This window comes from Mustela nigripes, chromosome 6 (genome assembly GCF_022355385.1).
Source record: "Mustela nigripes isolate SB6536 chromosome 6, MUSNIG.SB6536, whole genome shotgun sequence".
Lineage (NCBI taxonomy): Eukaryota > Metazoa > Chordata > Mammalia > Carnivora > Mustelidae > Mustela > Mustela nigripes.
The window spans coordinates 59,365,056-59,380,083 of NC_081562.1; the positions used below are offsets into that span (position 1 = coordinate 59,365,056).

The window sequence follows — 15,028 nt, forward strand, 5'->3', positions numbered from 1 at the left end:
TGCTGGCTTACTTTGATATACTCTAAGAGCAACCAAAAATAGAGATTCTTTCCCAGAGTTCTATGTATTTATAAAGTGCCAAATAAGCAATTTTAGCAATTCTCAAATGTAGTTCTTCCAGATGCATTTAATCCTAAATATACTTGTAGAAACAGAATATTTTTCTGCTAAGTCAGGTATGTCTAACTTATCCATCTTACATGTAAAAACTATCCTGACTGAAGTATTCCATGCTTTATAAAGAGATTTAAAAAAAAAAAACAGTAAAAATATAGAAACAGCGTGAAGTACTTTCATATTTTCAATTTCATATTTTCAATATACCTCTTGACGAAGGTATTTTCAGTGAAAATATCTCATCTATAAAACAAGCCAAAACAAAACTCACAAAACTAAAATATTTCGTTATGTTAAATACTCATTTGCTGAAAATGGATGCATTACAGAATAAGGACAGAGAGATATTGTAGATAAATTTATAAATGAGACATTCTATATGAAGATGAAATATTTTGAACATAGATTGTTGCAGAGGAGTTGTCACTTATAAAGTCCACTGATTTTTCCTAAAATGAAAGGCACTTCCTCAAAGTATTGTACAAAACAAAATGATCACTCCTGATTTGTACTGGTCTTTGAATAGTAGACAGTTTAAAATGTTTGAAATAGAATTTTGTAATGCTTTCATATAATAAAACAAAAAAGTAGACTTAAAATTACAACTCCTTATAAAGCTATAAATAAGGTAACATCATTTACAAGGAATATAACAATATTTTTTAACAGGCCGTGGAGTCTAATAGACTCAGGTGCTAAAATATTTCATAATACTAAGATTAGGTTATATATTTAAATATAATAAAAATTGCAATTATAATGAAGTATTAAGAAAACTCAAAGTTTATAGAAAAAATTCATTTTGGAGGAGTTTAATTCAGTGTAAAAGCTTAAACTTTCAGAATTTACAACAATAAAAAGTGATTTTTCAGATAATAATAATGCAGTGATTGCTGGGGAAGTTATTTTCAACTGCCTAATTTAAAAAGAGGACAGTGAAGGAAGAAAAAGAATAAACACTTCATCCAACACAAAAAAGTAACTATGCAGTGAGTTGTCAGATAAAATAATATAAACAACACATCCGTGCTTATTTTTAAGGTTGTAATTATGTGCTAATATAAATTTAACCTTATATAAAAATTGAGAGGCACCAGATTTGATTAGTGTGAAATAGAGTTATATAGCCAGATTAATACTCTATGTAGCATTTAATTTTAATTTTCTATTTGAAGGTTATTATATTATTATATTAAAGCATGTAAAATTTGTAGTCAGCATAACAGTTTCAAATCCTTTTTGTTAATTGATAACGATGGTGGCACAGGAAGCATTGTTCTCTCCTGGCAGTTTCATTTTAAACAAATCATTCTCAGATATAAAAATAGCAAATTACATTAAGTTTTATATAAAGCATTTTCAGCTTCTCCTATAGGAAGAGCTATATAAGCAGCTTCCATGCCACACAGCACAGCAAATGGCTTTGAATACATTCTCTGCGAAGACCCCATTCAGAGATACAAGCTCCAGGCTATAGTGACTTGATGCTTAAAATATGCAAAAAGTTTTAGGTTTAACAAAACAACAAGCAAGAATTGCCCAAACTCTTGAGTGGTAAATTCTGATATTCTTTACTGCCTCCAAGTTGAAAAGTCAAGTAGTTTGTTATTTCTCCTGGTTCTGACTTCTTAACACTTGCCCTGACATTTTAATTCTAAAACTCCAATTACACATTAACTACGTTTTTCATATTTTCCAGAATGAAACAAGGATGATAGCAGTGACTAGAGTCCTGTAAACATCATTACTAAATCTGCTGTATTTACACAATAATTATTAATCTACTTTGGGCAATTTATTAGGTGTAAGCTCTAGTTCAAGGTGTAAATAAAGATGCTTCCCTGTCTAATTTGTCATAAGTTCAACTTTAAATATAAAAAAGTTACAAATGTTCTGGATACATTTGTTAACATACACATTTCTAGGTCTTGGCGTATAAATATTGATGGGCTAATTGGCTTCATAGTTTAAGGCAGAAAGTATGTTAACAGAGGAAGTTTTAAAAGTCAATCCTTCTCAAGAGAAGTGAGTTGGGGGAAACTGGAAGGGGAGACAAACCATAAGAGACTGTGCTCTGAGAAACAGACTGAGGGTTTTGGGGGAGTGGGGGGTAGGGTGAGGCTGGTGGTGGGTATTATGGAGGGCACAGGGCACGCATTACATGGAACACTCGGTGTGGTGCATAAACAATGAATTTTGGAACACTGAAAAAAATAAAATTAAATTTTAAAAAAAGTCAATCCTTCTGTTTCTTTATCTAATGAATTTCTGAAGGCAGTGAACAATCCTACGAACTGGTAAATTCTCTCTCATCAGATATGTGCATTGTAGATTCTACAGAAAAATAAAAGATATTATACCAGACCCGTTATAGAAAATGAATTGTTAAGATCTGGAATTCAGTACATAAATGGTAAAATAATCTTTCTTTTTCTTAAATATAGCTAATGGTGCCATAAAGAAGGAAAAAAATTGAGAGAAATCATCTTTACCATAATAATCATTTCTATAACTCTAAGAAAATATCTTATGATTTAAATTCTTGTATTCACTATTCAAAGAACTTGAGAAAACATGTCATCACTATCACTACTCAAAGTAATACAAAATGTAGTAACTTCAGGACTCATTGTTCAGCACTAGAAGCATTCTTTGTCCTCTTTTTTGAAAGAAGTTAATTAGGAAGTTAAATACAATTGGCAAAAATATTTCACTCTTCTCTAGATTTGAAAAAGTTTTCTGGCCCAAGATATTAATACCTATAGTCACTACTTTACCAGTAGAGATGAAACTAGTTTTTTCTTGATCATTTTCCATATTCTTATTTGCTGATGCCTACTGATTTAGACAGAGAAATACAAACCTGTAAGTTATTTATGGCTTGTTTGGTATCTTAAAGAAATTACATACTTTCCAAACACCAAAAACAAAACAAAACCACTTCTGAGTAGGATTTAAATGGTTAAGCATCGACTGTGCAAAATACAAAAAGGAAATGTGAACTAAGGGAAATGAAAAAAATTATTTTTAAAAGTTTAAAAGACAGCCACGGAATATTACTTGCTCACCAATTACAATACAATACAGATTTTGTGTAATTAATAAACAATTAGATAGTAACTATTTTATGTACACCTTTATTTTTCTCAATTTCATCTATTACCTAAAATTATGTCTTTTACACAGCAGGCACCCAATAAACATTTTTGAATGACTATACCATTCAAAGAAATTAATTTATAAATAAAGTTTGCCTAATTGTATTTGTCTGACATACAGAATTAGACTATTAATTTTCCAGTAAGAGACACGCTGCTGAATGTCGACACAATTTCACTGAGATACACACTTCTTACCTAAAACTACATACCACATCTGCAGCCTGATCTACAACACTTAACAAAGTGTTTTACACACATTCCAATCCCCCATTGCACCTTTACAATTTTTAAGTATTGATGAATTACCCCCTGCCAAAGAAGTCACATTATATACAACAAACCTTCAGTTTAAATAAGGAATAAGCTTGCTGTTAACAACTTAGTTTGAAATGTTAACAATCTTTAGGTTGTTAACATAACAACTGGCTATTAATGTGGTAATGACCAATTTAAGAGGAAATTATACTCTGAGAAATGAATATATTGGCAGTCAGGACCAGGGTTTTGATTTGAAACAGTTTTTTTTTTTTTGTTGTTGTTGTTGTTTTTTAACAAGTTAACAAACATTAGAAGCTTGAGCCTAAGAGAAATTAACTAAGTTATGTCACGAAAAAACATCTTTCCCTTAGATTTTTCTTAGCATTTCTGATATGGAGACTATTTTGATCAATTGTTTTCAATAAAACACTTACTTGGACTATCAAATGGCAATTTAACATCATATTTTTATTACTGTAAAGAATAGCAACACAAAACAAGTCCCATATTTCTTTCTGTGCTTACTACTATATTCACAATTGCAAGAAACAGTTTAACTCACAATACAGGTAGTTCACTGGCAGGGTATAAATTTTAAAAATCCGGCTATGTCAACATGCTTTCCATAAATCTTACTTAATTTTAATCTTTACTGCTTATTAGAACACCTTAATCTTGCCCAGATTATATAAACTCCTTGTTTTGGAATCGCTGTTACATAAATCCACTTGACACACTGCAGTTGTAAACAAATGTAAAAGTAAAAAAAAAAAAAAAAAAAAAGAGTCAAAAAGCCATGACTATTGGTTAGTAAAGATAAAGCAAAACTAGGAAGCACTGTTAAATCACTGAAAGCAAATGCAAACGCTTTATGTGGAAATGAGGCTCTAATTCACAGTGAGAAGAGGAAAAAATTTTTTATTTCAAAGAAAAAGTTCAAAGGCTGAAGTTCTAAGAGAATTCACGGAATAAGTTAATTCTGATTAGTTGTGCCGCCACAACAAGGGAAATCCTGGCTATAGAGTCACTTCCCATCGTTGGCACCTGCGTGTATTTTGTGCCCTTGGAACACAGAGGACCAGTAACAAGTGGTCATATATTAGCCAGGAGGCTGTCAGAAGAGGCAGTCGTCGGAGGGGGAAAGAGAAGAATCTGATAAACAGTACTGGATTCACTCTTTTAAACTACCTCTAAGCTAATGATAGGTATTTTTAGTTAAAGACGAAATCAAACCAAGAAATCACGGAATCATATACAGGGAAGCACCAGGTTCCCTAGAAAACACTTCTCCAAATAACCAAGATGGTTAAGGAGCTACGGCTGATTGATAAATTTTGTGTCATAAAGGAAAAAAAAAATCAAAATAAATCGCTTAATGTCAGGCTAGAAAAATGATTAATTGTATCAAATATGAAAACCCAAATGATGCCATATATCATTTCTCTAATTTGATAGGTCCTACTTTATTAATATATGTAATTTTACAGCTGATTCAAGACACAAAGTTCCCTGAAAAGCAAAATAATTTTTCTTAAACAGAAGTTCATGTGTTGAGTGGGAAACAAGTCTAGTGGACTTCATGATTTTTTAAACAAGAGCATAAGAATTGTCCTCAAACTGCCCAGATGTTTACAGTTTGGAGAGTAGCTATCATCTCCTCATAATGATGGAGATCTTTATTGTGTGTTAATTTCCCTAACACTACTGGCAAGTCCGAGGTTGTTAATGCTCAGTGATATCTTTGCAATGACCACCTGGAATGCCATGGAGGGTGGGGGAATGTATTCACACTTGGGGAAAGTTCTCAAAAACTGTATAATAAACGTGCTAATAAATGGCAGCTACTTTCAACTGCCTTTCCTTGGCAAATCAGAAAGATCAGAAGACAGCTGAATAATTCTTGGGTCAAGCTAAGCCTACCTTGTCGGTGGGGGCGTAATACAACACTTAACATGCTGATTTCTACCAAATACATCTTTGCCATGAGCTGGTGGTTTCCTCCTGGGTAGCGGAATCACCTATTTCTAAATGGGAGCCTCCGGGCAGGCCAAATGGAAACACTTCAGAAAGGAGGCTTTCTTGGCCATTCCTTAAAGCAAGAATTTGCATACGAGGCACCTGGCAACATTCTGAAGGCTGACAGGTGAACATCTTTCAGGAATGTAAGCTGGTAGTAAGGAAATGAAACAAGCAAATAAACAAACAAACAAAAAAAAAAACAAAAAACCAAAAACCAAAACACTTACAAACGTATTTTTAAAAGGAATCCAGTCATCACTGGTGTGCAAGGATAATTCCTACCTCAGGTAGTCTCTGCGACAAAGGATAAGATTAGCTTTAGTGTACAGGGTGGAGCCCACCTCTCCCAAGCGACAGTCACAGCAGGCACACTTCAAGCAGTCTTCATGCCAGTATTTGTCCAGGGCCTTTAGAAGATACCGGTCCTTGATCTTTCGGTTGCAGCCAGCACAACCTTTCGGCTTGGTGTCTGGCTGGACTGAGAGCATTTGTATACCTAAAGGAAGAGACAAAAGCAAAAAAAAAAAAAAAAAATAGAGCTGGGATTACAAGAAAGAAGCCGAAGATGTCGAAGGACCTTACACAAGTTGAATGTTTCATCCTGTGTTTCTGGAGGAGCGGTAGACTTTCTTCGGGAGGGGCATACCAAAATCACACAGAATTTCGGAAACAAAAGGCTCCAACATTGTGAAGTCCTTGTCAGACCGTTTAGAAGGTCACACATACAAAGTGCTGAAAATAACACACTCATGTTGTATAGAGTTAGTTAGCACAGGATACACCAAGTTAAGCAACACTAGATAATTTGGTGGTGTCCCTCATTCTCCACATAGGGGGTTCCTTTGGGAAGAAAACGCGAGTGAATGGCTAACAATCTTAAAGCTATTTAACAAACTAGTCCGTGCACAGTCTATAAGAGTCAAGAACGAGTTTTTCTTTATTGCTCAGATATTCGCTTGCTGTGTGCTTGCTGGTGGAAGAGAGGGCACCTTCTGGGATTACACTAACCTGACTTTAGCAGTGGGGATGTTTATAGCTAAACACACAGCACAGTCATCCAAAAAGCTCACCAGTACTATGTTGCTTGTTGGCATCCAAATACTTCCTTCTGCGCTCTTGATATTTCAAAATCATTCCTTATGTTAAAATTTCAAAAATGAATTTATATTCACAAAAACATCAATCAGTGCCTCTGTTAATGGCAGCTTCCGTCACTGTATACTACAGACTTTGATGTAAAACTAAAGTACAAGATTAATTTATTACCATAAACACACACTTATTTATTTTATAAGAGAAAGAAAAAACAACAGAAGGTAAAATCTAAATATATATAAATTACATAAACATACATACATAAATATATTATATGCATATATCTCTAGTGCACTAGACATAGGGTGTTTATGTATTTTAGACACCTATCTCTGTCATAAATAAGGAGTCTAGCTGGGTTCTGTAGGTTTTACAACTTGGCTGAAATTTGTTCAATGAAAGGCTATTCCCCCTTGAGTTTCTTCTTCTTTCCCAGGTGTCAAACACCCAGCTTAAAAGAAAAAAAAAAAGCTGGATCAACTATTCAGAACTTCATATTTATCAAATAACTCATTCTAAGCACTATAAAATACTGCAGACATCACGGATTGCTAACTCCCTCATTTTACAAATTGTGATGCAGGGGCCTAAGAGAGTTTAAGGACTTGCTCAAAACAGAACAACAGTCAAGTACTAGATCTGGTGGTCTTCTTACAGTCCAGAGGTCCTGTTCCTATAGGATGCTTCCTCTCCTAGGCAGAAAGTTTGAAACTACACGAAACACCAAATGTGGATGCACTTAAAACAGTTTCAAGAAAAGAAATGCCAAACTAAGATCTTAGAGTCTTCCCCGACTCCAAAGGAGCTAACCCTCCTTTAGTTTCCTCTGATGCCCTCTGATGAAGGCTTCATGTCCATAACCTTCACGATCTTTTTTTTTTCTTTTCTAAATCACACTGATAAGAGACAACCAGGCACTGTACCCTCAGAGCCGAATAACTTTTCTTGCTACAAATAATACATGGGTTGCACAGAATACCGTTATGATGCTGAACTTCCAACAGAAAAGAACTTCTCTGGCAGAGGAATGGAAGAGAGGATGGCAGGGAAGAACGCAGGGTGGCTGTTCTTCCTGCATGACACGCACAGCCGTGGTAGTCAGAGCTGCAGACGAGCAGCTGGATTTGTACGGAAGAGCAGGTGGTGTTCCTCTAGCCTGCTTTCTGTTCCTTTTCTTTGAAGGAGCTGAGGGTCTAGTGTAGATTAATCATAACCCTTGATAGCTCTGCTAAATCTCACTCTCCAGAACTTCTAACAAATGAAGTTTCTTTGATCAGAACTAGTTACCATCTTCCAGCAAGGTTCCACAAGGAATAAATCCCATTAATTACAGTACAGAACATATCCAAGTGCCTCTTAACCATCTACCTGGGGGGAGGGGGCAATTTGGATTTACGAAATAACATTCTGTATTTCGCTGGTGAAGACATCAAGAGATATGAGTGGCTATTCTAATTAGCCAATTTCTAAGGCTATTATTTTTTCCCATCACAAAGCCGACAAATTTTAAAATCCTTTACAGTTGTAGCTCAGCTCTATTTCCCTCAGTTGAGTTACTACCATCAGGCGTAGAAGGTCAGCTATCTTTATTCAAAACACTTTGCAACCAAGACAGGGAATACCAACATTTGGCACAAGTAACACTACCCTGCTTGTCTTCACAAAATGTTTTTGTTGTGTTGACATTTTCATTTACCACTCAGAGGCCAATTAATATTGGAAACTCTTACTTTTTGTTTGGCCTTGGGCTTGAAGGAGTTTGGTATTTTGCATGCCATCCTGGTGCCTTCTTTTAGAGAACATCATCACACTGCTCTTGGAGAGGAAATCTTTTCAGTATGAGGATGCAAGTTAACAGTTGTAGAAAAAAGAACTATTTAGTGGTCGCTGCATTGCCATGTACCTAGAAGGCACAAAGCATCAGCAGCAGCACCCCTCCTCCCCCCCAACCGCCACCGTCCAGAGGAGCACGACTGGGTAGAGTTATGCGTTTGGAGCCGAGAAACATTTCACAAGTTGCTCATAGCATATCAGGACTCATAACTAGTTTTAGATTGGCATGTAAATTGTTCTGAGGGAAATTCTTATTGCCTCTGAGACCCTGCCATTCTGAGTTATTTGACAGTTTAAGGGAAATCATAATTAAAAAAAAGACATAAATAATAGCCTGTGCAGTGTGGTGTGCAGAAATAAGTAGAACCATTTCATTTAAACTCTGGTGAGCTTTTAATTGCCTGGATTGCATTGTGAGGCGGCCTAACGGTTGATTGCCTCCATTATGTTCCCTTGTTCTGTGCCATTCATCCGCACAGTCTCAGCTTCAGTAGCTAACACAACAAAGTAACCACAACTCCACAACACACAGGGGCTTAAAAAAAAATAATCATAATCAAAGATTTGCAGCACTTAGACACAGTCTTTTATATTTTTGGACTAACTACACATAGTGAATGGAAAACATTTTGTCCCTGTCGGAAGATTCACAGAGAACAATTTGGGAGAAGGAACAGGAAGAGGGAATACATAAAGGGGTTTGGCAGAGATGAGGTGCCTTAGGAAGATGCTAAAATGGGAATGCAGGTTCTGCAGCTGGGAGCAGTGACACAGATTAAAAGAATTTGGCCAACGTGGCCATTCGATTGCCAAGAGGTACCAAACAAAAGATTTTCTCTCCTCCTGCCCATCTTCATCCTCTCCCCAACCCCCAGACCTGACTGGAGAACTGGATTGGGCCTAAAAGCTTGTTTCTCTCTGTTCACTGGCCCAGAGCATCCCTACAAGCTGCAGCCCCCTAAGGGACAACAATGCAAATAGATGTCCCCAGATCTCAGGCACTGGAGCTGCTTAACTCCGTTCTGCCCCTTCAACTCCCAACCCCCTCCCCATCCTTCCACCACCCCCTCCCCTTTTTGAGCAATGGAGCTGGGAACCAATTTGATTCCCTTTTTCTCCAATGCAGCTGCAAGGCTCAGAGATACTGACATTTTTCCACTCTTATCAGTTTAATTACAGTTACCATGGCAGCAAAGTGCTAGTGCTTGGCAAAGGCCAACAAGAGATTTGCAAGACTGAGTTCAATTTTGATGCAGCTCACATGCAAAAAAAAAAATAATAATAATAATAAAAATAATAATAATAATAATAAAAATAATAATAATAAAAAAATAAGAAACATACATACACTCTAACAAATCCCTTGCGGAGTTTATGCTCTAGCCTTTTGTGGTTGTGTCTTTGCAGCCACACAGGGCTGATTTGCAAAGAATGTAGCAGTATTTGTTGCACCTAGCAAGATTAATTGGGTTAAGCAGCAGTCTTTCAAAGCAGTTACAACAATAATATTTCGGATCTTTTAAAAAGACACAAAAGCAGAAGAGCAGGAAAGCTTGTGAGCAGCCAAGAGTGCTGAGCGCCCGGCAAAGTGCATCTATGATAGATTGTAACCTTACCAAAACTTTTCTCCTTTTTCTGCATGAGTTGACTTAGGCGTGCCTGAGTTGCAGCAGCTTCGCATTGAGCACCAAGCCCAAGGTAGAAGTGGAAGGGGGTCTCCTGGATTTAGCTCAAGTGTGGACCTGGTGCGCAGCCTACACCGCCAAGGACCGACTATTGTGAAGCCACTTTGGGAGCGGGTCGGAGTGGCGGCAGGGGGTGGGGGAAGGGACAAGGGACGAGGGCGGCCAGAGGAGACAGAGCGCACACACAGAGCCCCTCGCAGTGTGGCAGTGTGCAAAATGATGGCGAATGACAAAGCCACATGCTTCCCTAACTCTGCCCGTAATCCTAAAATCCCAGCGGTCCCTTTTAGCTTCGTGGTAACAAATGGATTTGATTAAACTGTCACATGCAGCGTTAGCATAGCATATCATGTTCAATATGAAAAAGATCATAAATCTGACTTGTATTTCATAACAGCAATCTGGGTAGCCCCCGTAAAAATGTGCTGCATCAGTCTGAATCTCAGCCTCGTAGGACATAGGCACCTTCTTTCACGGAACCTCTCTCTTGTGGCCACTTCTCCCCACCCCTCCCCTCCCTGACCCCCGACCCCCTACGAAAATAGTCACTTTTCCAGCTCGCAGGAGCAACATTTTCTTAATATAGAAAAGTGGGGAGAGGCAGAGTGTCCACATGAACCCAAAGATTGCAATTCCAACTCTTGGGGGAGGGGGGCTGTGAATTCCAGCAAGTACAAGGAGTGGGTCCGGAACCCACCTAAGCGCTGCATCCCCTTCCAACGGGCCAGGCCAGAGCGAACCTCCCCTAATCCCAAACTCTGCCTGCCCCTCTCTTCCCAGGAGTCAGGGGTGTGGAAATGCTGCGGCTCATCCTGAACTTTGACTATTATCCACTCGAGTCGTACTTGAGACATTCCGCGCCGCAGCCGCTCTGCCTCCTTCCATCAACATCTTCCGCCTGCATTTATTTCATGTCTCATCATAAAAATAATGAAGCCTCACATGATTTAAACAAAACCGTCTCAGCAGAGCTGCAGCCCGAGTGAAAGTTGCAGTGCGGAGCTGGGCTGCAGCTCCAGTTTATGCCTCATTAGGAGAGGCTGGGGAAGAAAAAAATACCCACATCCGCACACGCACGCGCGCACCCGCAGACACACACACCACAAATAAGCCGACGCGTGTGTACACAGTTGCTGCACTTACCTTCTCAATTAAGCGATACAGGGGGAGGCCGTTCAGAAAGCACCGTGGCTGCTTTGTAGTGCTTCTCCTTGGGAAAGGTCAAAAAGAAGCATTGTTTGAAAAAAAAAAAAAAAAAAAAAGAGGGGGAGGGAAATCTCTATTTTTTAAGTTTAAAATAATGAGGTCCTCAAGGATCCGCCAAGTAATGGTGTTGACCGCATCTGAGCCACAGGTGTCCTCCTTTTAGGCAACTGCAGTCCGAGACTGTCTCTCTCCGTCCTGGCTCAAAACAACTTACCCCAGCAGCACGCGAGGAGCCGAGCTGAAGGAAGCCCCGGCTCTCAGCTGCAAAATACAACCCCTTCCCAGCCAGACATAATACAGCCAAAGAAAAGGTCACTCAGTTATTACTGAGCCGGCGGAGCCCAGGCAGCGCTTGTCAAGACCACAGAGAAGCAGCTCCCTTCCGATTTAAGACTATTTACCTCTCGCCCCCACCCCTCCCCTCTTCTCTCCTTTTCCTTCTCTCCCTCCCTCTCCGCTCGCTCGCTCGCTCTCGTGTGCCTGTTCTGCAGCTCAGTCAAGTACAGCCGCCCTCGGAAAGTGCAAAGCAGCCACGAGACAGATCGGGCTTTGTTGCTAATTTCCCAGGGTGAAAATTTACAAGCCTGCGAGTGCCGTCAGCACAGCCACGCGCATATGCTACTCACAAACGCTGGGGACGACCCCGGCGCACAAAAAGTGACCTCTGCAGGAGCCGACTGGAGAAGACCCTACCTCCTGGACCCGTCCAAAAGAAGTCCTGCCAAAGAGCTCCGGAGGAAAGGGATCGGATTCCTAAAATAACCAGGGCATTTTGGAATAGGTGGCCACATTTACAACAAACTGTCTTCCAAAGCCATTTCGGAAGCTACCAATTATGGAAATTAAAATAAAGCAAGAGAATCAGACTGCTACTAGAACACACTGGAAAAACACACAACCCTCCTCTTTAAGAAATATCGGTGGGGGCCAGGGGGAGGGGGGCAGCAGTTGCCCCGTGTCTGACTTCCATTAATGAACTCTCAAAAGTCGCTGCTCAGCAAGGCTGTTATGCCACACAAGCTGGAGCCAGAGCAATGGCACACTCCCCTTCCTCCCTTCCTCCAGTGGAGCAAGAACCAAACTGTGAACTTGTTTCCCATTAACCATTATGGAACCCCCTTCCATCCCCACCCAGACACTTCTTGCAATTACTCGAATTCCTTACAATTTAAAGTTCAGGCGCTAGAATGAAAAACACACAAGAGCCCAAGAAACATGTTTTCCCAACTAACTTGATCAGAGCCATGGAGTTTCTTCACCATTTCTGCCCCCTCTTCCTAGGCTTCTTTTAGAGGCCTTGACAGGGTGGTGGTAGCCGTGGTGGTGGTGGTTTTTTAAATTGAAATTGGTTCTGTTCTCCCCAATCTCTGCTCCTCTTAACTTTACATCTATAAAGGCTACTAAAATATTTTAGTTTTTCTCTAAGTTTTCAAACTTCAAAGTCATCCTCTCCTTTTGGCTATTTATCATAGCATCCCACCAGATTTTATAAAGCCCTGTCAAAGGTCAAGTTTAAAAATAGTCCAAATTTGAGTGACACTGCATGAAATGTCTTAAGGGCCAAGAAAGAGTCAGCTGTTGAACTCCAAAAAAACTTTTATACTTCTCAGCACCATCAGTTTTAATGTAGTTCTGTTAAAAAAAAAAAAAATCAAAGCATCCCCTCCCCATGTATAGTTAGGCCAAATTATGCATCTCTTCATAAGGAAAATGACACCACACTTGTAACTTATTTTTTTTTTTATCCCTTCCCTTTTTTAAAAGCTCATCATCAAATAGTATGTAGTTTGTTTTCCTCTCCCTTTAAAAGGCAAAGAAACTCAGAACTAACCTGAAAAATAACGAAAGTCACAGCCGGCGGATTAATAAGAACCCCTTCAGTTGATGTGTTCTGTACATAGGCAGATTTCATAAGTTTGGCTTTTCTGGCCCGTCTAAGGAGGCAAACATGCACCTCACCCATCCGCACAGCTCCCGCTGCTCTACCCCACCTCTCTGTTCAAGCCACTCCGAAAACACCCCCGAGTGTGTGTGTGTGTGTGTCTCCTGTGTGTGCTCTCTCTCAGCCAATGCACTGAGAAGAAGAAAAGAGGGAGGGAGGGAGAAGTATGTGTGGGGAAAGGGAGAAATAAAATCAAAACAAATGGTACAGCTAATGAGGACAATTAAATTAATTATGTTCAAGGAGATGAGATTTTTTTTCCCTCCAACTGTATGATCTGTTACCCCTCGCTGGCAACTGCTGCTCTGTAATTCATGGCAACTGATTAGTGCATCTATGCAAATCTTTGTTTAAATCATTCAACTAATTAAATGATGGGATTATTCCTCTGCCTACGGTGACATCATTCGCAGTAATTAGTACTCTATTTGGACTGTGGCAGTAAGATTCCTGATATCAACACCAACCTGCAAGACATTAACCACTTTGTCACCTTATTTTTTTTTTAAGGGACAAACATCCAGATCTCTAATTGCATTTCCCACCCCCCTCCTTTTCCCCCAATCTTCTTTTTCCTCTCAATTTTGCCATCTCCCCCACACTTGTACTGGCAAGCCAGAAGAGAGAGAGAGAGAGAGAGGGAGAGAGAGAGAGAGAGAGAAGGAGGAACTTAGTGAATAATATGCCAAACCACATGTGTAAAGGAATAAAATGGAATAGTTAACATTCAGCTCCATGCCATTCATTTTCCCCTAAAATGTAATGATAATTAGATGGGTCATAAAATGCTCTTCTTTTCATTATGACTGATGAAATGCATTAAAGCTGACAGGGTATTACCTGACAGTAATTAGGTTTTGTCATGAATTAAATTATTTGAAAGCAGGCTATCTCCCCAATCACGCAATTTACAGCAAGATTTTTTTTTTAATCTGTGCTACAGAAGAGAGAGAGAGATAGAAAATAGCAGTTTTTCTCTTCATAATCATATGAATTATTCACAGAAAAAAATCATCAGAAAAACCCCGCGCAGATGAAGAGGCTTGCCACTTAATGTACGGCACAGATGTGATCATCAGCGGCTGCCGACAATGAAATATACAAGTGCACACAAAGTGATCTGGTGAACAAGAGGTGGAATTTAATCATCTTCTGCTGACACTTTGCGAAAAACACCATTAACCCTCAGCAAACCCCCTGTTTTCCTGGCTCCCCCCCAGCCCCAAAGTCTCACCCCTCCCGTGAGAGAAAAAGTGAAAGAAGAATTTGTGCTTTTGTTTACTCAGCCAAGCTAAAGGTTGGATCCAGCCAGGCAAGCAGTTTCTTCATTTCCTGAGAGTAAACTGCCCAGTTTAATTACAGATCCTTCGGAAATCTTTGCAAAAGGATTGCCATAAAGAGCTAGATCTTCTTGGTCCGATTACCTTTCTCCTGTGCCCTGTTTCTGCAACTCATCATACATCTGATGAGAGAATTTACTTAATCCACTCCCCACCCCAATCCTTATTAAAGAGGGAAAAAAAAAAAACAGATTGTCTTTTTCAGGGGTCTTATACTGTGATACCTTGATGAGGGGAAAAGGGAAGAGGAATGACAGAATGGGGTGGAGGGGGGTGTCGAGGGGGTGATTAGATATATACTACTTACCTTTGCTCAAAGGAGATCTCCCACAAGAAAACAGTATGTATGTGTGTATATTTCTAAATACGTCT

General features: G+C 39.3%; 1 protein-coding gene across 9 annotated transcripts in view; it reads right to left on the minus strand.

The window, feature by feature from the left end:
* Positions 1-13,370, minus strand: part of LMO3 (LIM domain only 3) — a 55,218-nt gene extending 41,848 nt beyond the window's left edge. Inside the window, exons 1-3 of one of the 9 annotated variants that reach the window (XM_059402678.1) lie at positions 13,206-13,370; positions 11,312-11,378; positions 5,838-6,051 (exon numbers count right to left, since the gene is read on the minus strand). In XM_059402678.1, the coding sequence (XP_059258661.1) occupies positions 5,838-6,043 (206 nt within the window). In that variant the 5' untranslated portion in view covers positions 6,044-6,051; positions 11,312-11,378; positions 13,206-13,370. The other 8 variants (XM_059402681.1, XM_059402676.1, XM_059402680.1 and 5 more) reach the window with 8 other exon arrangements.
* Positions 13,371-15,028: the final 1,658 nt, after the last annotated feature.